General features: G+C 47.4%; 8 protein-coding genes across 8 annotated transcripts in view; 4 read left to right on the forward strand and 4 right to left on the reverse strand.

Moving 5' to 3' along the window:
- F5Y00DRAFT_269122 (putative polyketide synthase) overlaps positions 1–5,429 on the reverse strand; it is a gene marked incomplete at its 5' end in the record, with an annotated part of 8,702 nt that extends 3,273 nt beyond the window's left edge. Inside the window, 7 exons of the mRNA XM_048012380.1 lie at positions 150–2,914; positions 2,969–3,723; positions 3,791–3,999; positions 4,073–4,311; positions 4,457–4,743; positions 4,817–5,342; positions 5,402–5,429. Of these exons, the coding sequence (XP_047869633.1) occupies positions 150–2,914; positions 2,969–3,723; positions 3,791–3,999; positions 4,073–4,311; positions 4,457–4,743; positions 4,817–5,342; positions 5,402–5,429 (4,809 nt within the window). The remainder of the gene's footprint in view (positions 1–149; positions 2,915–2,968; positions 3,724–3,790; positions 4,000–4,072; positions 4,312–4,456; positions 4,744–4,816; positions 5,343–5,401) is intronic.
- A 374-nt stretch (positions 5,430–5,803) lies between these two features.
- On the reverse strand, positions 5,804–7,411 carry F5Y00DRAFT_257009 (putative O-methyltransferase; the record flags this gene model as incomplete). The annotated part of the gene is made up of 6 exons (XM_048010495.1): positions 5,804–5,863; positions 5,943–6,362; positions 6,445–6,557; positions 6,625–6,806; positions 6,862–7,337; positions 7,391–7,411. The coding sequence occupies 6 exons, from the start codon at positions 7,409–7,411 to the stop codon at positions 5,804–5,806; spliced, it is 1,272 nt and encodes a 423-aa protein (XP_047869634.1).
- Positions 7,412–8,154: 743 nt separating this feature from the next.
- Positions 8,155–10,038, reverse strand: F5Y00DRAFT_257010 (putative cytochrome P450; the record flags this gene model as incomplete). Its single annotated transcript, XM_048010496.1, has 5 exons — positions 8,155–8,585; positions 8,679–9,305; positions 9,354–9,513; positions 9,567–9,692; positions 9,772–10,038. The coding sequence occupies 5 exons, from the start codon at positions 10,036–10,038 to the stop codon at positions 8,155–8,157; spliced, it is 1,611 nt and encodes a 536-aa protein (XP_047869635.1).
- A 293-nt stretch (positions 10,039–10,331) lies between these two features.
- On the forward strand, positions 10,332–12,929 carry F5Y00DRAFT_223369 (FAD binding domain protein). The gene is made up of 6 exons (XM_048005866.1): positions 10,332–10,404; positions 10,750–10,798; positions 10,902–11,214; positions 11,349–11,565; positions 11,630–12,024; positions 12,081–12,929. Exons 3-6 carry the CDS (start codon positions 10,957–10,959, stop codon positions 12,714–12,716), a joined length of 1,506 nt encoding a protein of 501 aa, XP_047869636.1. The 5' UTR covers positions 10,332–10,404; positions 10,750–10,798; positions 10,902–10,956; the 3' UTR covers positions 12,717–12,929.
- A 1,147-nt stretch (positions 12,930–14,076) lies between these two features.
- F5Y00DRAFT_257012 (uncharacterized protein) lies at positions 14,077–15,590 on the forward strand (the record flags this gene model as incomplete). The annotated part of the gene is made up of 6 exons (XM_048010497.1): positions 14,077–14,268; positions 14,343–14,373; positions 14,529–14,617; positions 14,669–15,042; positions 15,105–15,379; positions 15,448–15,590. 6 exons carry the CDS (start codon positions 14,077–14,079, stop codon positions 15,588–15,590), a joined length of 1,104 nt encoding a protein of 367 aa, XP_047869637.1.
- Positions 15,591–16,592: 1,002 nt separating this feature from the next.
- F5Y00DRAFT_257013 (salicylate hydroxylase) lies at positions 16,593–17,716 on the forward strand (the record flags this gene model as incomplete). The annotated part of the gene is made up of 2 exons (XM_048010498.1): positions 16,593–17,253; positions 17,373–17,716. The coding sequence occupies 2 exons, from the start codon at positions 16,593–16,595 to the stop codon at positions 17,714–17,716; spliced, it is 1,005 nt and encodes a 334-aa protein (XP_047869638.1).
- A 1,607-nt stretch (positions 17,717–19,323) lies between these two features.
- Positions 19,324–20,202, reverse strand: F5Y00DRAFT_223372 (uncharacterized protein). Its single transcript, XM_048005867.1, has one exon. The coding sequence runs from the start codon at positions 19,769–19,771 to the stop codon at positions 19,517–19,519; it is 255 nt and encodes an 84-aa protein (XP_047869639.1). The 5' UTR covers positions 19,772–20,202; the 3' UTR covers positions 19,324–19,516.
- Positions 20,203–23,472: 3,270 nt separating this feature from the next.
- F5Y00DRAFT_58420 (uncharacterized protein) lies at positions 23,473–23,933 on the forward strand. The gene has a single exon (XM_048013838.1). The coding sequence runs from the start codon at positions 23,605–23,607 to the stop codon at positions 23,860–23,862; it is 258 nt and encodes an 85-aa protein (XP_047869640.1). The 5' UTR covers positions 23,473–23,604; the 3' UTR covers positions 23,863–23,933.
- Positions 23,934–24,249: the final 316 nt, after the last annotated feature.

Consider the following 24,249-nt stretch of genomic DNA (forward strand, 5'->3'; position numbering starts at 1 on the left):
GCACCCCCCCCCCGCCCCCCCCCCCCCCCCCCCCCCCCCCCCCCCCCCCCCCCCCCCCCCCCCCCCCCCCCCCCCCCCCCCCCCCCCCCCCCCCCCCGCCCCCCCCCCCCCCCCCCCCCCCCCCCCCCCCCCGCCCCCGCCACACATACATCATCAAGGGAAATATCAACGCCCGAGAAACCACATTCACGCAGAAGCCTATCCCACTCGTCTTCTCCGTAGCTGATCCGGGCTTGATTTCTGTTCCATCCTAAGGAGTGGGTAAGAATAGATACGATTTGTTGTGGGTGGGTAACACCAATCAATGCTAGCTTTCCCTTGGACTTTAACAGAGCGTGAACATGTTTCAATGCTTCAGCGGCGTCGGGGACTTGGTCAAGGCCTCCAGAAGCAATGATTAGGTCAAATGAACGCGGCTCCAACCCTTGGGTGGTAGGGTCTTTTCGGATATCTAGTAGCTGGCACGAAACTCCATTGTGACCTTTTAAACTAGCTTGTACGTATTCAAGATATGATAGATCGGGGCCTGTAACAACGTAGTCTTGGTATCTTTTGAACGGCGTATTGGATTTTAGAGTCTGTAGGACAGACGCTGCCGCACCACCCGTCCCGGTGCTAATCTCCAGTATGCGCATCCTGGGATTTTTATGGGCCAGAAGATCGACGAGACGCTGAAGTTGAATATAGCTTCCGAGAGTTGTGATGCCTGCTGCGTATAATTCTTGCAATAGGTTGCCTTGCCTGAGAATTCCAATATAGCTGGCATGTCCCTGGGCTATTTCGTCCCAGTTATCATATAACATCTTGATGCACCTGACTTCTGGAATATGGTATAGCTTTAGAGCAAGCTTTTCGATCAAAGTCTGGGTCCGGGCAGCTGGGGAGTCATGATTGTGTATTCCTGTCGTCTTGATTTCTAGCTTAGACCGTGCTTCCAACCCGTCGGAAACGCATGAGCAAAACTGGTTCAACGACTCGAATTCTTCGGGTGGGATTTTCTTGGGGGGAAACATTAACTTGGCGGAATCGTTAACCAGTGTATCAATATCGACTCGTGAAACGGGCCTCCAATATGGCTCACGCGGAATATTTGAAATCATCGTGTCGGAGCTTCCATCATACATTACACACTTCAGTTCCCCTATATTGAGAAGCGGGTGCCCGGATTTAGAGTAGAGTTGTACCTGCGCATAGAGGCTACGAAGACCAACTAGCTGGCCGCTTGCTACGCCACACCCTTGTTCTTCATGTGTTTCTGGGATCCATATGTCAATGTTATCGGCCATTATAGGGACGAATGCTTTTTGCATACATTCGACTTGGCCTGCATGGCATGACATGAGGGCGAGCTGGATACATGTGTCCAGAGTTGCGGGATGTATCGCGTACCATGACTCTCCGCCGTCGACTGCGCTAGACACTGGGCTGAGAGCTACATCGGCCGCAGCAGCATTGGTACCAGGGAAAGCTTTCAGTCCGGAGAGCCCCTGGAAAGCCGGACCATATAGAAGACCGACCTCTGTGAATTTTTCATACCACCGCTTCATATCAAGCGATCTCGAGCGAGCGTCTACTTGTAACCTTTGGTCACAATCGATCATAGCGTCTCTAGTCTCTACCATGATAGTACCCGAACAGTGGTTAGACCAGGTATCGCTGTCAGGGGCAATCGAGCTGATGCGGAATTTATGCCACATCGACTTAGTATTCGAGTTGTCCAGTGCTTCCTTTTCCATATCCAGGACAACTTCGACACCGAGTTCATTGTCAGAAACACGGAGCGCAGAGCTTATCATAATATTTCGAAGTCTGAAAAATCTGATAGGAAGGGCATCTTCTTCCTCGAAATGGATCTGACTGGCGGCCTCGATGGCCATCGATATATAAGCCGCCGCCGGTAGGACAGTATGCGGTGTAAGCTTATGATCGTCTAACCAGGGTATGTCCTTCTTCCGAATCACATTTCTCCAGGATGGGTGAGCCCCTGAGCACCCAGGTTGTCTGGCCCCAAGTAGGTCATGGCGGGGATGCTTCCGTAATCTAAATTCCTTGCTGTATCGATTTTCGAAGTACAGTGGTGTCTTAGGATATGTGAAGTTGTATCGGGGCATATCGACGCACGGGTATCCGTGCTGGAGGTGTAACCTACCTTGGAGAACCTTTTCCGTCGCATTCACAGCCACGATGTCGATAGGAGCATTGTGGAGGAAAAGGGATCCCACGAGATGGAGCATACTTGAGATATCGTGCTCACCTCTTCGAAGAGATGGCAAGCAAGCCGGGGCCGTTGATGTGCTTTTGCCATACCCTAAATAAATTTGCTTCACTAGCATGCTCAAAGCAGGGTGAGGTCCGATTTCAATCAGAAGGTCTACAAGATTGTCCCGTACGAGTATTTCGACTGCTTGCGAAAATAGCACCGGCGATTCGAGATTCTGCCGCCAGTACTTTGGCGAGACAGAGAGTACCTTGTCATCTGGCGTTACCGATGATATCCATCTAATATGAGGAATAGACGGCTCAGCCAACGTTATTGGTTCGATATCACGAAGACATTGGTTGGCTAGCTCTTCGTATGACTCTCCCAGGCCCAGCATATGATAGGAGTGATATGCATTATCGCCCGTCTTCAAAATGCGGTTGAAAATACTGCCAGCGCTCAACCGTTTGGCCAACTCTTTGATTGCAGCCGGATCACCAGAGACTGTGGTGTTCTCCGGCGAATTGACGGCAGCGATAGTCACTTCGGTTTCAATGCCATATAAATAGGTCGCAATCTGAGTCGGACCAAGCCCAACCGCTATCATTAAGCCTTTTTGTTCGTTGTTTGCCACAACTTGGCCACGGGAATATGCGAGAACGATGGCTTCGCTAGCCCGGAGACGTCCTGCGGCATATGCTGCAGCAATCTCCCCTGAGGCATTTTTAGTAGCTGATCTTTCACAAGCATGGGGGACCATCTTCTTACCTGAGGAATGACCAACTGTGACCACCGGCCGAATTCCCCATTGCTCTAATAGGGCTACCAATGCGATTTGCAAAGCAGTACATATGGTCTGAGAGAACTCAGGTTCGTGAATTCGACTGGTAGTAGCTGGTTCTAGGAGCACTTCTTCAATCGTCCAGGTAGGCTTTCGCTGCAAGTGACCAAGGACGTCATCCAAATAGCGAATTGTCTGCCTGAAAACAGCGTATTCGTGTATCAAAGTTGCTCCCATTCCTGGCCATTGGGCGCCCTGTCCAGTAAACACCAAACCGATACGTTCCACCGGCGACCCAGATGACCTCCCAAAAGACATAGAGCCGAATTCTAGTCCCCCTTTAAGACCTCCGGGGTCCGTAACAGTAAACGCTCGCCTTGAGAACCGTGACTTTCCAGATCCAAGAGTATAAAGGAGGTCTGCAAGGTCGAATTTCTCGGCACATTTTGATATTGCAACTACGTTTGCTTCAAGAGCTTGGTCGTCATGTGCAGAAAACGGTAATAGGACGAAGGGCCGGCTTCCAGCTCGTTCTGTTTGGATGAGCTCGGCAGGCTGGGGCCAGCCTACAGAGCTGGTCGAATTATTTGTGCTGGAATTATTAACATACGTCTCGTCCTTTCGGTGATTATTTGTAGTAGCCTTGAGTTGCAACAAAGGAAGACCGTGCAGCCGGAAGCCGGGGACGACCAAGCTCGGATGATCTAGTATACAGTGTGCGTTGGCACCGCCGTAACCAAAACTATTCCCGGTAGAATATTAGCCTAGTTATCCTAGGAAAAGGGATGGTAATAAGCAAAGAGCCATACCTGTTGATACTGACTCGGCGGAGCTTATTACGAGGCCATGGAGTCATATCAGTAACAACCCGTACTCTTGCCTTCCGAAAATCAATTTCCGGATTGAATTTCTCAATCCCAATTGTTGCTGGGATCTCGTTGTGCTCTAAGGACAGTACCCCTTTCATGATTTGCGCCATGGCGCTCGCAGCTTCACTATGTCCGAGATTCGGCTTAACCTACGTAAACATAGTTAGAAAGGGCATATGTTACCACTACCTTAGCTACCTGGTAGAGAGATATATAACCTACCGATCCTATCAACAATGGCTCGTCTTCGCGCCCTGACGCAAACACGTTTCCCAAAGCAGCGACTTCGATTGGGTCGCCAACCGGTGTCCCGGTGCCATGACATTCAAAGTATCCTGTCAAGTTCGGATCCAAGTCTCCGGCATTCTTGTAGGCTTGCCTGATGACGGCCTCTTGACCTTCTGGGCTTGGGTGCGAGATACCTCCTGTCTTCCCGTTCGCATTAAAGGACGTGCCTCGCACTGCAGCTCCGAGTCAATTATATATTCTATACGTAGCTAAAAGATAGACACTAAGTCCTTGTTAAGGGTTAAGTCAAGGGCCTCTACTACAGAGAGCCCCGAGACATTTAAGGAAAGGCTGCGAATAATTCTAGATTCTACGTACCAACGGCGCGAATTGGATTACCTTCATCGAGTGCGCTTGATAGTCTCTTTAGGTAGATGGCGCCAAAGCCTTCGGCTCTAGAATACCCATCCGCTTTAGCATCGAAAGTGTGGCAACGAGATGTGGGCGACGCGGCGCCTAATTTACTAGTTAGGATCTGGTGATCAGGGCCCAAAATCAGGTTTCCTCCTGCAACAATAGCAGCATCGCAGTCACCGTTTCGAAGTGACAAGACTGCTAGGTGAAGAGCATACATCGATGCGGAGCAGGCTGTATCGACCACCAAGCTGTATTCCCCCGAGTCATCAAGTGATTAGGAACTCGGCATCGGCTATTAGGGAAACGCGGTGACATGCTCACCTCGGCCCCTGAAGATTGAAAACATAATTTATCCTATTACTCAAGATCGCCGGGCCACCTCCCGTGACGGCGTATGGTAGCGTAAAATTGGGATCTCGAAGCTGCATTAACAGGTAGTCATTGTTAAAATTGCCCACAAAAACACCAGTCCGTGATCCGGAGAGCTTTTCCAGTGGTACACCGGCACTATCGAAAGCTTCATAAGTAACCTCAAGAAGCTTCCGCTGGCTGGGGTCCATTGACATGGCTTCCGTAGCCGTGATGCCGAAGAAGGAATGATCGAATAACCGCGGGTCTTCCTGAAGTAGGTGGCCGCCCATCGTGGACATACTCCCGGGTCTCTGGCCATTAGGATGGTAAAAGCCGTTGAGATTGATCCGGTCAGAGGAGAATTCTTTCCATCCGTCTTGCTTCTCTTTGAGTAGGTCCCATAACTGTGATGGACTATGGACTCCCCCAGGCCACCGACAGCCTGTAAGTACAAACTCGATTAGAATATAGGAGCAACCCAGAGGCAGAGACACGGCTTACCCATTCCAATGATGGCAATAGGCTCTGGGCATTGTGGACCATACGGCTGTGTACTCGTAGCCATTACTACCGGGTCCGTCATTTTTTTTTTAACGAAGACACTCTAATAGCGCTCACGCAATCAATATAGACTTGGAACTACGTTTATTGGTGCTAGTTCTTTGACGTATACGACGAGTTATCATAGTGATTTATAGGAGAGAAATATTTGCTATACCTCGAACTTGCTCAATAGTCGTACGTATCGACCTGAGGACTCGCCGTTACGAGAAGTAGGAAAGGCTACACACATTGGAATGACTGCGTCTTTAGGTACTCCGATTTGCAACCCTACTTCCTATATAGGTAGATAGATAGATACCAATAGTCCTGTAAAAGATATTGTATGTAATACTACCCGTATGTGAGCACCCAACAACTACCTATACCTTAGAGATTCTGGTACGCAGCCGACATTTACTGAACCAGTTGAACTTCCACAAGCCCCATAACACCCTTGCCATGGAGATCGACAATCTATGAAATGACAGTCAGCTTCGAGGGTAGGTATCGGATGCGGGTGCCAAATTAATTGACCATCTCACGTTACACGTACCTTAAGCCGTTCGTCAGCCTGCTTCAGCAAATGTGCAAATTCCTTCAAGGATCGTTGCTTGGCGGCGTAACCGTTCATCATAGCCATATCGACCTGCCGTAGATGGTGCTCTTCGACCTTGGGTTTCGCGTTTGCGGGTGGTAACACCATGTCATTGATCAATAGAATCGTGCCCGGCGCACACTTCTCCATGGCGGGAACGAAGGCCTTCAGGATCCTGACGCAGACGTCGTCCGGGTAGTTGTGCGTGATTTGCCGCAAGAAAAACAGCCCCGCATTGGTGATGGGCTGCGGCTCGAAGAAGTCGTATTGCATGAAGGAGACGCGATTCCCTACCAATTCGAATTCCGGACGCTTTGGACCTTCGGAAAGCATGCCGGGGTTCACATCCTGCACAATGAACTCGAGGTCGGCGAATTGCTGCAGGATAGAATCAAGTTAGCCCCGGTCACACACATAGGGCATAGGGTTGAAGTAGGATTGAAGCCGTAAATTAACTCACTGTTGCCAAATAGATTGCTACATGCCCGCTACCCCCACCCACATCTACGACGGTTTTGTTAGTGAGGCTCGCCCAAGGGAAGCTGTCTCTTATCTCCGCTGTGTCTCGGTTCACTGTCGTACATGTCAGCAAGAGGATCACTCGCATGCAGAAGGATCAATATATGATGGAAGTTGTTACTTTGAGCAAGGCCGGCCATGGCTGATGTAAAGCGTGTGCCACGTTCAGGATTCGCCGTATACCACTGGTAAGGAGAAATGCCGAACCTAAGACTGAAGGCACTATGGTCGGCATCAATGGTATACGGAGCCTTTTCGATCGATGTAGCTGTCAGAGAGGCCGCCTCGAACATCTCGTCAATTCTTGTGGTTGTAGGTTAGTACCATTTACTCCTGAGGATGGGGTCAGATCTCTTACTGAAAAGCGACTATCGCCTCGATGTCCTTGTTCTGCGCAACGAACGCAGACAAGGCTGTGTGCTCGTAGACGTCTTCTTCTACTTCTTGAAAGCATCTCTGCGAAGCTAGGAACTTCATAATACGTCCAAGGCGATCTTCATCCATCTTCGCTACCACGGCCATGTCCTTGACCGACATGGGCTTGTCGAGGGGCACGATAGAGAAGTATTTGAACCGTAGGGCTGTCTGCCACGCGCCTAGATCATGGATTGAACACATAAACGTACGAAGCCACTGCATGGGACCCTTTGCAATAAGTATAAGATCTTGTGCTGCGTCTGTAAGGCGGATACGAATGTCATCGTATTCATTGTCAGCTGGGTGTGCAGGCGAGCTCGAGGTAAAGTTTGGCTCGGGGAGATTCTTCTTCTCGAGATATTGGACCAGATTTTCGGCCTCTTTAAGCACCTCGCGAGCTGTGTTCAAAACCAGGGACTATTCTCGCATTAATTTTACATTATGTAGGTGTATGTAGTAGTTCAACCTACTTCTTCTCTAGAGGACGCCATGTTGGTGGAATCGTACTATAGACCAGAGAGGTAGAAACTAACGCAATAAAGATGCTCCCACTTAGAAATATAGGAAGATACGTCCCGTAAACCGTTCGAAGGCGATGCGTACTTGATTATATACAAAATATTCACCAATAAGAAACACATGATACGGCATTTACCTATATTGTTGCCCCCTCTATCATAAGCCCCTTTTACTAGCACAGCTTTTCACCGGCAGGTTCTCACAACACACGTTTGCAGCATTAAACGAAACGCAGGTATCTATGGAGAAATTCTTGAATACATCTATAGGTACCTTCTATTAATGTATAATTACTAACTCTTTATAATAAAGACCCGTGTTCGCGATATTGGTTACCTGCCAGGTACGTTAGGTACTTAACCTACTTAATAACGATATCCTTCCAGCTTATTTTATGTCCCCGAGTGTCAACTACAGTACAAGCTCCACTTATATCAACAAATCAAAACTTTAGAAAGCCCCGAAACATACCATTCTAGGAATAATACAAAAAGCCCAGCCAATCAAATTTGAATAAGCAATGTACTCTAGACTACTTTATTTTGAAAACCCCTTACCTATTGTTAAGTGCTTACCAGTAAATACTAGATATTCCTTAACATTCGTATCGACGATATATGCCCAGATCTTAACACACCCCCATCATCGCTATTCCGAGCCTTTACTATAGCACCACTCCTTTAGGCTTTAACTAAACCAAGCTAAATAAAGCTGCCTAACAAGAGATACCAACCTTGCGATCCCGAAACAAGACCTCATAGTCAGGGTTTGGATAGTCCATATCAAAGAACATGATATTATCTGGCCTTGACTCCTTCGCCCGCAGCTTCAAATCATAGCACTGTAAGAACTTAATGACCAGCAACTTACTGATCAAGCTCCCCATAAACCTACCTGGGCACATCTGCCGCCCATGCCCAAAATGAAGACTACCTGCGTAGGAGGATGTGAATTGTAGTCCGCTATATTTTTTACCGTGGTCACGGCGTAGACGCTCGAAGCGAAACCCGTCAAAAGTGGTCGCATCCGCAAAATATTGTTCCGACATGGACATGGGGACGCCGGCAAGCGAAATATGACTGCCTTTGGGAATATGATCTCCCGAGGACAGCTCGTACGGCTCTAGTAACGTACGGTTCACAGAAACTGTTTCCGAGTGTTGTTAGCCACCGCACTACAATAAAAACAAATATAATGGCGGCTGGATGTATATATGTATCAAGTTATGGGCTCACGCACGTTTTGCAGGCGGGTGGAACCTTTGGGCCTCTTTCATGAAACTGTCCAATTTCCACATCTTGGACAAGTCGGCATTGGTGACGTTCGTCATGTTAGGTCCCAAGATAGTATCGATCTCCTCTCGCAACGGAGGAGCCCACCGATCAAAGTCGGCGGCCAACTCGAAGAGGCAATTTGTGATATGATTTGAAGTGGTGTGAGATGCCCCAAAGCTCACGCCCGTCAAGCGATGGGCCATGATCTCCGGCACGGCCTCGTCAGGGGGTGAGTATTCCACCAGCCAATCGACCGTGCTCATCTCTTCACTCTTCAACCTTGCTGCCCAGAATTCTGGCTGCTGGTGGCGCCAGAACAGGCGCTGTTCGATGACTGGGGAGATGATTTTTCGTATCTTACGACGGTAACTATAAATGCGGTAAATGTACGGCGTAAAGACGGCCACCAGGGGTCTCATCACCCGAGGTACTAGTTTTAGGTAGACAGCTGCCGTAAAGACATTCTGTGCGTAGCCGATCACCGACTCGACCCATTCGGGTTTGCGGCAGATTTCAGTGCCTGCAATAGTTCGCGCAATGGTTTGCGTGACGATTCGCATAATTTTCGGCTGCGGTGCGATTGGAGTCCAATCTATGGCTCAGTAAGTGTAAGTCCCTCAGTGATTGAAGATATGGATACCCTCGTAGCTAGAGAAGTATCTCCCAAAGACATAGTCTGCCTCATCAGACGCGGGTCCGACCTGCTGGCCGATCTTTGAGATGTACTGCGTACGGATCGTCTCGAGAGTAGTATGGCTGAAGGCATCGGTATCTAAAGTCGTCCATGCTCCCACGAAGAACTGGTTACTGTTTAGTAGACAGCCGTGAGCATCACTCATAGGAAATAACTTACGTCTGCTGTTGCGTGTGAATTGCTAGCAATACTATCAGGGAGATTGCTAATCTCGTCTAAAAACCTGGCAGGCAAGACGATGGAAGGTCGGTCAGTTGACGGAAGTCGGTAGATGATACCGGGATACTAAAGTAGTATTAACTATCTCAATATGTGGTTGGTAAGGGGATTTTCTCTCCTTGCTAAATATATGTACCCTACGCACCTTTTCATAGGCATCGTGGATAATCCTTGGCCCGTTCTTGAACCAGTTCAGGGGCTTATAGATCAAGGACAAAGGGAAGCGCTCTTGCGCGTCGAAGACGAGGGGATACCGGTCTTCCGGAATGATCAATCTGATATACTTAGACGCACTGACCCAGAGAACAAACAGAGTGATGATTGATAAGGTGGCTATGGTGTAACGTTCAGTCTCCTGGATATGCCGGACCTTCTCAAAGGCAATGCTTCCCCAACAAGATAGTATTTGCATTGTGAATAGCTTAAGATGGGATATTGGATGTTTGATCGTTTTGCGAGCGTACTTACCGGTAACTAGCCAAATCCCAACACCACGATTATTATACTCTTATTATACTTACACACATGATAGCTATGGTCTTTACGTATACCTGAGGTTACTTACCTGTGAGTAGGTACCTTATTACCTCAGGTTAGGCTAGGTACATATGTACATAACGTAGGGCTACGTACTAAGGTACCTACTAGGTAGTAGGCACCCGGGTGGCGCACGATACTTGGCACCCCGCCAACTTTTCCCATCCTCCAAATTCCGTCTGACCTACATACCTCTTAATTCCAACGACAAATGACCAGTCAGTTCCGTAGCCTTACCTAGGTAGGTTTGAAGGCGCTATTCGGTGTGATGAGATGATGAGATAAGTGCTGACGGTGCGGCTCTGGTTATCTGTACTGTCGTCCAAGTGTCACCTCACATTATTTCACAAATATAACGAAAATGATGGCAAGAGGGCAGGTCTCTACATAGGGCTCAAGTGCTATCCATATCCCTTGCTTTCATATAGCTCAGCTACCAGGTAGCTTTTCACTATTAAGCTTGTTTACATAATTTAGTAATCATCCTACTAATTACCTTTCTCACCTCTCATCTCATGATCTCCGTCTCGGATTTGGCTACGGAGCTGCTAGCTTTCTAAGCTGACGAGCTGAGATATTGATACAGGTTCCTTTAGTTAAGCCCCTTTTTCTTTTAGATCAAGGGCGAAATAACCGTATGCGAAATCCCCGCCATTTTTCTTTGACTTTAACGCTTAAGTACCTGTTTTACTTTCTCCATGCTATCAAGCTAATTTGTACTTTTACAATCATGGCTAGTTCTCTCGTCGCTTCGTCTTTCTCAACGTTCGTCGGCCCAAAACGACACGTTAAAATGGAGGTTGTCGCAGCCATAGCAGCGTGGGCAATATCTGCTACCTGTCGAAACATTCCTGCCAACAGCTTGTTCGCGGGCCTTTGTAATCGAGGAATCGACGTCGAAGAGCTTGCAGGGCGACTTTCTCCAGGTGCAAAAGTATATAAGCCAGGAACCGATGCTTTTGCCCAAGCAACAACGCGATGGTCGACATTGGATGCTCCCGGAGTGGATGTTGTCGTCGTTCCCAGTGTCGAAAGCGACGTTGCCGAGACGGTATGTTTTTCAAGATAGGAGGGTTCTCCCGAGCTTGAAGTCTTTTTATTTATATAATATATACACTATCGTGTTATATACGACCGCTGTTAAAGGCCCTTTCAGAATGCATCGTGAAGCTTATCATGATGCAGGTTAAATACGGCAATGAAAGAAACATACCCTATCTCCCGGTTAATGGCGGCCATGGTGCCATTATAACCGTAGGAAAGATGCGAGGGGGTATTGAGATTTGGATGAACGACTTGAATGCCGTCGAAATCGCAGGCGATGGAAAAACGGCAAAGATCGGAGGCGGTACCCTATCTAAAACAGTAACAGACACTTTATGGGCGGCAGGGAAGCAGACATGTAGGTGAATGTTCTTAAGCTTGATTATTTACATCGTCGTGGATCGTTAATCTTGCCAACGTAGCAACCGGAGCATGTGAATGCACCAGTATCCTCGGGCCCGGGCTGGGCGGTGGCCATGGTTTCCACCAGGGACGTTACGGACTTGTTGCGGACCAGTTTCTTTCAATGAACATAGTCCTAGCCGACGGAAGTCTCCGAACAATTGACGAAACTTCCGACCTTTGGTGGGCTATGAAGGGCGCCGGCCATAACTTTGGTATTGTTACCTCTGTGACCTCGAAGATCTACGACGTCGAGAGCCCCAATTGGGCATACGTAGTCTTTACTTTTACGGGCGACAAGATTGAGGAGCTCTATGAAACCACCAAGAACCATCTTCTGAAAAATGGCACACAACCCAAAGAAGTCATCAACTATTCGTACTACATCAATCTTCCCGATGTAGACCCAGACAACGTGAGTCCGTTCTGATACGCATATGAATAACCTTCAGATTCTCATACTCAGTTTAGACCGTCGTTCTCTTCTACATTCTCCAAGGAGGAGTACAAGTGGTTGATTCGGACTTGACGAACCCCTTCGTTGAGCTGGGGCCAGTCGCTACGACCAGTTCTGCGGGAACATACCTCGACCTCGCAGCATGGACGGGCAACGGCAATGCGGATCCACCATGTCAAAAAGTTGGTCTCGTTAACACCCGTTTCCCCATCGACGTCGAAACCTATGACATCCAGGCCCAGCGGCAGGTATACGACCTGTTCTCCTCAGCCACCCACGAGACCCCGGCGCTCAACGGTTCTCTTTTCCTCTTCGAAGGCTATTCCTTGCAAGCGGTAAAAGCCGTTCCTCAAGAATCAACAGCCGTTTCCTACCGGGGTGATAACCTGTTATTCGCCCCGCTCATCATCTACCCGCCAGAGGGAGAAGAGCTCAAGAAAAAGGCAGCCAAGCTAGGCGAAGACCTCCGTCAGATCCTCCACAAAGCCACCGGCCGAAAGGAGATGCACACATATGTCAACTATGCTTTTGGAACCGAAACAAAGGAGCAAATGTACGGACACGAGGAGTGGCGTCAGAAGAAGTTGCTTGACCTCAAAAACAAGTACGATCCTGATCGTAAGTTCAGCTTCTACGCGCCTATCGCTTAGGTGCGTGGTTTCAACTTGAAATCCCGAGGTTTACAAATGATGCGTTTCCAAGGGGCTTGTCACATTAAATTCTAGGGAATCTCATTACCTCCTCAAATAGTTCTTTTCATGAACCTTTGACAGCTTTTACGTTTCAGTAAATAGATAAACGATGTCTAACGTTCGTAGATTACTGTATAGTAGTTAAAAGTAGCATAGGTTATCATAAACCGCTGAATTCTACTAATAACATGATTCTCTCTCTCCACGTAGCATAGTGTTCACATAACCTAAGAAGTAGGATACATACCATAGTAGCTCGGTTACACCGAGATCACCTATAGATGCAAAGCCCAGATCCCCTTCCAGATCTTTCTCCACGCTCCTAACTCTCCAGCTATCCATAGCGGACACCAATCCTATCTTAAGGGTTATCCACCTAAGTATGTAAAGGTAACCATCAACCTGCGAATCATCTACTCCCTGCCTATGTAACAAATTATGCCCACTAGATCCATGGATACAACAAGTACCGGCATCCCTAATAAGACTGCACGTAAGATTCGAAATATACCGCCCGTTTACGTAGTACCTAGGTAAAATGTTCGCCCCTTCACATTCTAACTATCAGATCACTACTTTTTGTCAGACGTGGGGGCCGAGAGATCGAAGTCTTTTGGCTGCTGTGAAACCCGTAAGCGGTAAGATTTTCGACATAACCGTAACACGAAAAAAAAAAATCAATAATTCCCAGCAGCATTTGACTGGTCAGACTTACGTAGTCAGATGTAGGACCTTTATATTCCCTCAGATGCGTGTAGCCCACCGAGCGGTATTCCTAAATGAATATTTGAAAATTAAGAAAATGCATGTCTCAGCGATCGGCTTCCAACCCAGTGGGTGGTCAGACTTGGTGCTCCGACGACTCACGGTCGAAGTTGGCTTGTTTCTGTGGAAGCACAAGCCTTACATGTTCTCCAAAATACTCCCCGCCCCCTCGGCGCAATTTCCAGATTCACCAGTTAGGTAGCGTGTTGGGTGTCTCAAGATATCATGAACATCGCTGTGTGTCCATCATAGATAGACCAGGAGCATGAGGCTTAACTCGTTTTTCTTTCCATACTAGCGATAATAGATAGATATTATTTCATTGGCGTCCCTTCGCCTTGCGTCGAACCGGGTATATGTATATACGCCTGCTTTTGCGTTTAAGGTAGCTTTTACCTAACCTAGGGCATTTTGCTTGCTTGCGGCTGGTTATGAAGATAGGATAGTTTGGTATTATTCTGCTTGGTCAATGACCGTACTACCTACCTCTCTTCGTAGCCAGAAAATTGTTCGTTTTAAGGCTTCTCATTAACTAGACATATTATAAAATGCCATGGCGATGCCCCCGTCGACCTCGGCTACTTTGATAGGCTATTTTCCACAGAACGGGCCTGGTATAACGGATGTCGTGGTCGAAACTATCCTCCTCTTCCTAGGTTTCGTTTCGCTAGGGCTAAGGCTATGGTCAAGACGGATACAGAGGGCGCAACTGCAACTGAACGACTGGTTGATTCTCTTTGCTATGGTACGTTTGCGATCCCGTTAGCCCATCTTATTAATACCTAGGTATTCGAACTGCTAACGCTGAAACTGCGGTAGCTAATCATGACTACGCGATATGGGATCGAAGGTATACATATATATGCTTTTCGTTCTTCATATGACCTTAGATCTCGAGCCATGTCGCTGCGTCATCATGTTTCCAGAGCAGTAACAGCAGAGACGGGGCTTCCAACTTGAGAAGTAAACTAGAAGACACATCTACTAACTCGAACTCGTGTGCAGTAACTCTTGTCGTGAAATGTGGAATGGGGTTCCACATTGGTGTCGTAGAAGAAGTCGGGGGTGAGGAATTGGTTGCTCTCTTTTCCTTGGTACGATCTTACGCTCCCAACGTAAAAGTAGTCCGTTGCTAACTGTCAAAGCTCCTCTACATCATGGACTGCTTTTGGGTGACCCTCGTCACTCTAGTAAAGCTCTCCATCCTGCATTTCTACCTCCAGGTGTTCCGCCAACCAATATTCAAACGGGCCGTCTACGCAGGCATAGGGCTCTGCGTCGCCTTCTGGTTCGGCGCTTTCTTCGGCACCGCCTTGTTCTGTATTCCGCCTAACAAACTATGGTATCCGAATACACCAGGCCACTGCGGAGATAACAACAAGATGTACACTGCGTGTGCAACGTCTGACCTAGGCATAGACGTAATCATCATCTTACTCCCTATGCCGATTCTATGGCGTCTCCAAATGGCGACATCTAAAAAAATCGCCTTGACCTTCGTGTTTGGGCTTGGCTTTGTGTAAGCCATCTTTCCTTTCCCCTGACTATTCAAAGCTATGCTAATAGTTGCTACACGGCCAGTATCATCTCCATAACCGCCGTTCGCATCAAGTATATGCTCGAGATGGACCCTCTTGACCGCACATATAGTATCTCGCAGATCGCCCTCTTCTCTGCCATCGTCCCCTTACTTGGCATCATCAATGCAAGCATGCCCATCATCCCCCCGGCTCTGCGCAAAATCTCCAAGTCGTCTTTCCTCTCTACCACCATTAAAAAACTAGCCAGTTCGAAGAGTAGCGACCGCCACTTTGAGATATTACCTGAGCCCGAGTATCCACTCGTGAACGTAAGCGGTGAGTGAATTTCCTATATTCTAGGCCTCTCTTTGTTGTGTTGTATCTGTATTAACGTAGTCGATAAGGTAATCGAGGGGCATATGCCGTAGAGAACCGTGATCATATACAGGTTACAACTGATTGGGAAATTTACTCCACCGAGGCAACGGATCGGCTTCCAAGCAAGACTGATAATAATTCGGCGCGCTCGGGTGGGTTCAGGATATGATCATGATAGCCATTTCCCATTAGATATATTGTTTAACCAAGCCTATCGTTAGAAGCCGTTTGCTGATTTAAGATGGTTCTGAATCGTGTACCGATGTAACGGAGGTGATCTGGGCTTCGAGCATACGGGCCGAGTCTACTTCCGTTTGATAGCGCTGTAGGCATCCTAAAAGACGTAGCCTCCTGAGGCTTTGGCGTCGATATAAGAGTCACATATGTCGGGTCACGTACAGTAAACGGTACAAAGCTTCGAGTTGATGTATCTCCTCGACCCGTGGTCCCATTGTTGTTACAATATTGACAAAGTGAAGCAACTGCTTGTAGCTGAACTACAAATCCTCCGGAGCACGAACCATCCCATAATCTCATTGTGAGTTGAAACCTATCTTATTTACTCAGGTGGTAATATGATGCCTGCCCTTTGGCTAGCTCCAATGTCTTCCAACGCATTCGCTCCGCCGTGAAAAGCCTTTTATTACCCCTATTAGTCCTTACTCTATAGAAAGGATATATCCTTAAGGGATGTTGATTTTAAGGTAAAAATAAGGTGATTAATTCTGTCAGATATTGTACCATTGATTGATGCTATATATGGCGTAAATGTCAGGATCGATAGATTGAACTATTGATCGCTTGTCTTCTACCCTCTTATAAGAGCGTTGCGCGCCCCTTATATAATGGGTATACCCTGTAACTATCCCTAACCTACTTATACCCTGACAAGTTCGTCAAGAAGGATTTCAGGGTACTATTCTTCTAAGGTGATTCTCAGGAGTCGCTTATAAGCAAGCTTAGCTTGATAGCTGAAGAGCAAATGACTGGAAACACAGGAGACCGTCTTGACTCATATACATTATCCCCTTCCTTATGTTGTAGTTGGATAATTGGGATGGCTCTTCCTGAACGGCTATTTAATATATCACTGGATAGGTGGAGTAGCTGTTTTCAACTTTGTACTTTAGCTATTTAGTGACGCAGCCACTGAATCCTCAAAGAAGCCGGCATGGCTTTCGGGCTCGCCCGGAACGCGCAATCTGCTCTCGAACTTATCGGCCTCTCAGCCGCGCAATGTCTCGAGCGAACCGGTGCTGTACCGATGCGGAGCGTCCGATTGATGCTGGCTCGAGGCGAAGGAGCAGGGAACGTTGCTGATGAGACTAACGAAACCGATCAAGGAAAGCGTCTTACGAGCATCGTCCACCGAGCAGCCTTTCTAAAGGAAATTCTTGCTGGTATTCCACAGAATCGAATGCATGCCTCGAAGAAGCTCGAGGGAGCCGACCAGGACGGTTCACTTACATGTCATTTCACCGACGGAACTACACATGAATGCGACATCCTCATTGATGCCGATGGCATCCACAGCGCGGTTCGAAAGTTCATCTTTGGAGAAAACAATGCCGCGGCAGTTCCTCGTAGCAGCGGTAGTTGGTTCCTTATGACTCTTCAACCGTTCGACAAGGCTCGGGCGATCTTGGGTAAAGAGCTCGTAGACATGGAGAATGCCCGCGAATATGGCTGGGTCGGTCAAAACACTTTCTTAATGCACAACATTCTAAGCGACGGCGAGTTGGTGCAATTTGCTATCGCATCTAATGACTCGGAAAGTAATCCGAGTCGTTGGACCGCTGGCAGCGCACTGCGGGCGTCGACGAGATTAAACAGTTATTCCAAGAGTACCCATCTCCCCTTAATAAGGCCGTGGATGAGGTAAGATAACCAACCCTTGGGCTCATTGAGGCAACGTATATTTAGCAGGGTGAAGATGTTAACAAGCCTGCAGCTGCTTTGCAACCAACCCGAAACATAAAGCCTTATACCTCTGAGAACACCCAAAAGCACCGACTTACGTTTCGGGTCCAATGTGCGTTACTGGCGATGCTCTCCATTCAACAACACCGTGGCAAGGGTCTGGCGGTGGCATGTCCATCGAAGACAGCCTCATCCTCTCTACCTTACTCGGGCGTGCTCAGACACCTATGTACCGAGGCCCTTACGGCCTTGAAAGTATACGATCGAGTTCGCCGCCCCCGTACACAGCGGGTCGTCGAGTCCGGCCGGGTCACGGGTGATATGCTAATGGGAAGGAGTGAGGAAACTGGACTGGCCCCGAAGAAGTTTGGGTAATTTATATTAAAGTGAGACTTCATCATCGACATCGATATGGAGGAACACCGAGACGAGGCTTTACAGATGATGGAAGCTGAGCTGAAGGGAGAGAGTGTCTTGTAATATCGTATATTGTTTTCTCTACCTAGTTGACAGGGTAATGATTTGATGAATTTATTTTTAATGTTTTATTCGAGCTATGTATATACGTAAATGCCAGACCTCTTTAAATAGCACTTGATGGAGTTTAAATAAAACGGTAAGAAATATATTAAAAGACAAGAGGTTGGTAAGGGTAACTTCCGGGTAATGCAACCAGTCCAGCCAGATTATCTATAAATTTAGTTATAAATAAAATATATGTCTATGCTCGTATGCAATAGCCAATCCTATAGATATTAAGTATTTACTCGAGACTTTGTTCCTAGGCATCTAAGTGAGTAGACTTATCCGAGGCCTTATATCTATCTCAACAGGGTGTAATGGTATAGCAGAGCACCGATGTCGTTTTCATACAGGATTTACCGGATGTAAATTACGTGTTAGGGGCCATGACAGTAAACCTTGCGTAAGGTTCTTTCGAACCCTGGTACTCACAGCTATGCTTATGATATCTGTCGTAGTGTTGATATGATTGTGAGTCCCAGTAATAAGCTCTGGAGTTTTACTGCGCTGATTTTGGGCATCTCCTACCGGCATCCCGCTAGCAGATACGAGCGATAGTAGATCTTTTTCTCGCTCTGAGGCAGTGAATTTTCTGCAAGTTAGTATTGGGTTTCCCTAACTACTAAATTATTGTTCTTCATATAATTTGGTATAGGCAATGTGTTGATAGGTAGCTACCGTAGAAGGTTTCGACCATTACGTAGATCAATATCAATATCAATATGACCAGTAGCAGATAACTCATGACCACCACATGTCAAAGATGGGAATGGAACTTACCACCGTCCTTGCGACCTTGGCGTGAAGCATCAAGGAGACTCAAGCACCGATCTCAACTCTGAACCCATTCCTTACCTCAATCTGCCAAGTCGGTGGTTTCACGGCCATTGGCTTGACGAGAGGAACATGTAATCTTGGTATTATCAGAAGAATGTACGAATCACTTCCACTTATCAAGTGCATGTCTCAGTATACGCCAAAAGGGGCTATTGAGTTTGGGGTAGGCGTTTATTGACTGCGGTTGAGAATTATTATTCCGGTCTAGACCCATGCCTCCCTTTTAGAAATGCCATGCAGTGTTCATTAACACTACAGTGCTCGAAGTTGTACGTTAAGAATATTGAGTGTACTGATACTTCCGACTAGATATTCTACTGGACATCCTGACGCTTGGGCGTAGTTATATTATCTGATACTAGCTAACTAATAGAAATACGAAGCCCATGGAACAAACATCAAACAAGTCAAATAACACAGTCTGGTCTCATGAAGTTACACGTCGGTCCATTATTATACCGGACTCATTCATCTTTGGGCTCACGTTGTTACATGCATCCAAAAGCACTGCATAGAAGCCTTCAGTGGGGGCGACGGGCCGGTATATTAGTGACATCGCATTGGGTATCGAATATGCGAGTCGTTATTGCTTACCTCCCTACCAACCCATCATCTGGTACCGTCGCGTTGCATCCATACGTCGTAGGGCCAAGGAAAAAAATAAAAATAAAGTGACATTGTCAAACCTTCTACATAGTACATATGTGCCGCCGCTACGCGACAAGTTTCCCGCGTTTAGTAAAGGAGGTGTAGCAGTGCAAAAGTTGTATTGTATTTCGGCTTATACACTACCTAACGCTACGCCAGACGCATACGTCATAAGGAGACATTGGCGGTCAAGCAACAAAACTTACCGCAACCGCGCATCATCATCACCGCCGCCGTTACGGGTGGTGGCCCACTTCGCTTCGTCGCAAAAAGACTGTCCCACAGCGCCTTATCCGCTGACGAAGACCGCTGGGTGCGCAACGAAATCGTAGCGGTGGTCGTTGTTACACCGAGCCGTGCATGGGCAAAGTGCGTGCAAAGTTCCCATACCATACATACACTAACTACACTACGAAACCCCATGGTTCTGGAGGTTGGGGTGTGTGTGGGTGGTGGTGGAGGAAACGAGGGATGAACACACGCTAGTTGCACGCGGTCTAAAAAGACACGGGCCAATTCTGGGATCCTGGGGGTAGATACATACACTAATTACATAGTAGTGCCTGGATACATACACTACTACAATGTAGGTAAAGAACCGAATTGTGCCCCTGCCGAGCCCGAGACGGCCCGTAATGTATTCCCCTACCAGTTAAAATTGGCCAACGGCGAATCGGATGGGCCGCCCTTCTTCCTTTACTTGTCTCCGGCTCTTGAGACATTTTTGGGTTGAACGGAAGCCTTGGCTTTTCACGCGGTTATGGCTGACTTCTGCCGACAGGCTGATGGAATCGACCAACCAGTTCGACCAGCTTGCCCAGCTTTTGCCTAACACACCTCGAAGTGAGGCTCCTGGTAGTTTCTTGCATTCTTCCCATCTTCTATTTATGCGGCATGTTTATTTTAAGTTCTGACCTCCTTCGGTGTGTGTGTTTTTTCTTCTTTTCTTTTTCTTTTTTAATATCGTAAACCTTCTATTATTATCGTCGCTTGGCCCTGCACGATTTGCGCGACTCGCGCTTGGTGCTGTATGTACGTGTTCTGCGTATTTTTTTGCGACCGCGGCGCAACTATTCATTACTTTAATTGCGATAGAGCAAGCTTGCCAAGAACGTCGATGATAGAAAAAGGGCCTGCAGTCCCCAGTCCCCGATGGAGAGGAAGATCGTCGTGCGATGATCTTGGCTGCCAAGTTTACACACCTGATATATTGGCAATGCAGAGGAATGGCGAATGCTTGATGGTGAATACTAACGGAGCCAAGCTTCTGATCCAACTGACTTGTTTAAAATATTGCAATTCCTGATGACCAAAAAAGGCTTTAGGGGTAGCTTATGGCATCTTTGTCGTCTCTTGGCATGACGCGCAAATATACGTGCCAAGAAGAAATTGTCTGATGAGGTCTGCTCTATCGAATAATAGCACCGTAAATAGAACGCTGTAGGTATGTTATACCTACCTATGTATTCGAGAAGATGGTAGATATGGATATTTGGGCTTGTCAGGACGCTAGGTAAAATACGTATGTATTTTTGTATGTACATACTTACATATGTATTCGTATGCCTACATACATTTGATCATGTTAGATGTCTGCCACGATTGCTTGAAGTTTGGTTCCACGCATGGATGTATAATTGTACAACGGTAGCGTTGGTACGTGTACGTGCCCAGGTGCCATACCCAAAAATTTGGGGGGCGGGCGTACGCTAGGAAGAAGCAATCACCTTGGCTGCGGAGAAATCGAGAACGATTAGATCTGCCATGGCCTTCAGGGCTACTGGGCTGAAAGGGGGCTTTAATTATCGGGGATACTATTAAGCTTTCTTCGTTGTTACGCTGGCCTCGACTGTGTTGACTGTGTTTCCATGTATATGGACTTTGATGATATGGACTTTGCTAGACTTTGCTAAGGCGAATCGTCAACCGTAGCGTCGAGGTCAAATTCTAGAGTTTTCCCGCGTACACCGTTCGTTGAAAACGCGGTCACTCAAAATGTACTAGCTCGACAGCGTGGCAAAAAGCTATCTCCTTAACAACAAGGCCAAGGGCTCCACCTTTTAGATATACACTATTTATGTTAAACGGACTAGAACCCTTCTCGCATCGATAAATAGTTCGAAACGTCGCTCTACCAATCTTAGCTCCTGTATGTAACTTTCTAAAATCGAAAGACCTGAACCAATTGGCCGGGAAACCTTTGTAGGTAGTCGCAATTTTTCCAATGGGTCTAGGATGTAATGTTCCGTGTAGGTAAATCTCGCAGATAGCACGAGTAAGCACAGACGAAAAAAAAAACTCATTAAAACCAGCGGCGACTAGGTATGTTGTTAATGAGTGAGGCATATTCATGATTCATGATAGTGCATGTTGACCGCGTAGAACAATTATCGAATTGTTTCATGTTCCATCAGCGAGTAAACCAAGCTTTTGTAGCCGGGTTTCGTAGTAACTTGCGTGCATTAAACCCTTGCTTCGACAGCGCATAGCGCCTCACGCGTCTGTTGCTTCGTAGAATCCCATGTGTCACGGGAAATTCTTGCGGCATCTGATTCGTACAATATGGATGATAAGGCATGTACATGGATATTGTACGTATTCAGACTAGGCGCGGCTCCAATAGGGGTTGAGAAATAGGAGACGTAAGTAGCGCCTCGCATAAAGCAGTGGACGAAACGAGCTTTACGAGGCTAGATTTTTCCTCTATTGCGTAAGCCGTCACAGCGCCAACGCGAGCGCGAGCGATTGTCGGCTGCTCGGAGACACGACGGGCATTGTCAAATATCGGAAGTCAGGTACATGTTGGGAAAGGGTCTCCCCGTAGCAGATAGGCTTAAGGAGCCAAGCTATTCTCACCTCGGCAGACCGTAAACAAACCAGAAATTGCTCCTTGGGGAGAGGAACCACATAATGTCCGAATAAAAGCCATTGGACCACTGACAAGGAGTTAAAGCGTGGGCCGCTAGATGGGAAAATATTTTAGCGACACGAGCGGCTCGATCCTCGGATCCTCCCAGTGTCATTATACGGAATCCTTACTGTACTACTAGCCCCCATGTGGCCTAGCTATCCTGAATCCAGAAGCCTGCAAACGGCGAGGCGGACGCCTATTAGCGCAATCACGCACTCTCCAGACGGGCACGCCCCAGTCGTACGAATCCCGATTTTCAAGATTACCTTTTGTCGTCAACCTGATTGGCGAAATTACCTTAGTAAGGTTCCAGATTTGTATGCATATTGTAAGTCCTGATATTAGGAGGTTATTACTGCCCACGCGACTACTTGCCTTGCAGTGAGCGATTTGTACGTCAGATTCATTTACGAGTTTTTTTGATGAGCACCTAGACAACGCATATGATGAAGGTGAAACTGCGCGATAATATCGGCTAGGCCGGTGCATTGTGTCGAGCCTTTGCGCAAATTTGAAGCAGACGGCTGTTTTCGAGATGGCGAAGATGCCGATGACCGAAAAAAAGCCATGGGCGATTCTGAAATCTAGCTGTTTCGCCTAGACTTGAACTTAAAGACCTAGGTATATGGCGCAAAGGCCATTCGACCCTATTAAGGTTGACTTATTGACGATGCACCCGAGACTAAAGCACTCCGTATATACGAAGGGGCAAAGAGCGGATATCGGATGTAGAATTGACGGTGGCCACGAGAACAAAAGCGGCAAGCTTTGTGGAGTTACGGCCATACCGAACGAATACCCATCCGAGAAATTGCGGCAGACAAAGGGTGCTTTCTCCTTTCACCGAGCTTGCTTTCCCGGAGCATGTCGGTGAAAGCCTTGCCGCGGAAGTATGTAAAGGGAAAAAATTTAGTTGCGAGAATGACATATCCATCCCATGTGGTCTGTGACCTGTACGTAGCTGGGGTACGTGTCTGTAGCGTAGGTCTGGGAAAATGCGGGATTGGTCCCCCATGGGCATTATGACGTATGAAAGTAAGCCACACACGCCAGACAGGCCGTCTGAAATTATAGGAATTGCTACCATCATCCAGAGCCGGGTTTAATTAACCCACGCCGCGAGCGTTTGACGGGGTCGCGTTCCCTTAGGCTTTAGCTATGCCCAATTGCTATCGAAGCCCTGAGGCTAGCAAACCGAGAAATAAAGCCGCATTTGGCAGGTTACCGGCAGGCAGTACGTATAGTACTCCACGTTAAGAATGACGATTGTCGGTTGATAGGGATAGGCTGGGCATTTTCCGGATCCCCCAATAGCGAACTGGGAAAGCTGTAAATAGTTAATGGCATGGTATGCTCTAATAAAACAACTCGATACATTAGGTATTCTTCTTCGCAGGATCGACGGGACCAACAGGACCGGGTGGGTTCCAGCGCCTTTCCGCTTTCGAAAGCAGCCTCGCTCATCGTCTTGAATGGAAAATGGCTCATAATGCTGGTAAAGATAGTAGTACATATGTACTCTGGATTACCTATTGTGTGTATGTACCGCGCATGTGGCCTAGCGTCTGTTGCTTTGCAGCTTTGCAGATGGTGTGGGTGTTAGGGTAGCATAGCACAGTAATGAGGCGCACTGACTCGCCATTTGACCGGCTTTCATCGTACAGCCTGGCACTGTGAGAGACTAACATTTAACATGAATCGACATGGAACATGGGTGGCCCTAGTTCGATGGCTAACAGCCCTCGCATAAGCCCATGGGTCGAGAGATAAACCGTGCTTCCCGAATGTAGAGAGCTTAAGGAATCTTGATTTAGGATGAGCCTGAACAGAGGTAGAAGAGAGAAAAAACATCTCACTAAAACAATTAGACCAGAACTATTCCCATGCCAACCACCGCATAGATGTAGACGAATAGGTCCTGAAAATGTGTCAATTGGAAAGAAGAAATGCCTCTACAGCTTCAGAAGTATTCTCTTTAGAGCTTTGACCG

This window comes from Daldinia vernicosa (genome assembly GCF_022497035.1).
Source record: "Daldinia vernicosa strain CBS 139.73 unplaced genomic scaffold F5Y00scaffold_2, whole genome shotgun sequence".
Lineage (NCBI taxonomy): Eukaryota > Fungi > Ascomycota > Sordariomycetes > Xylariales > Hypoxylaceae > Daldinia > Daldinia vernicosa.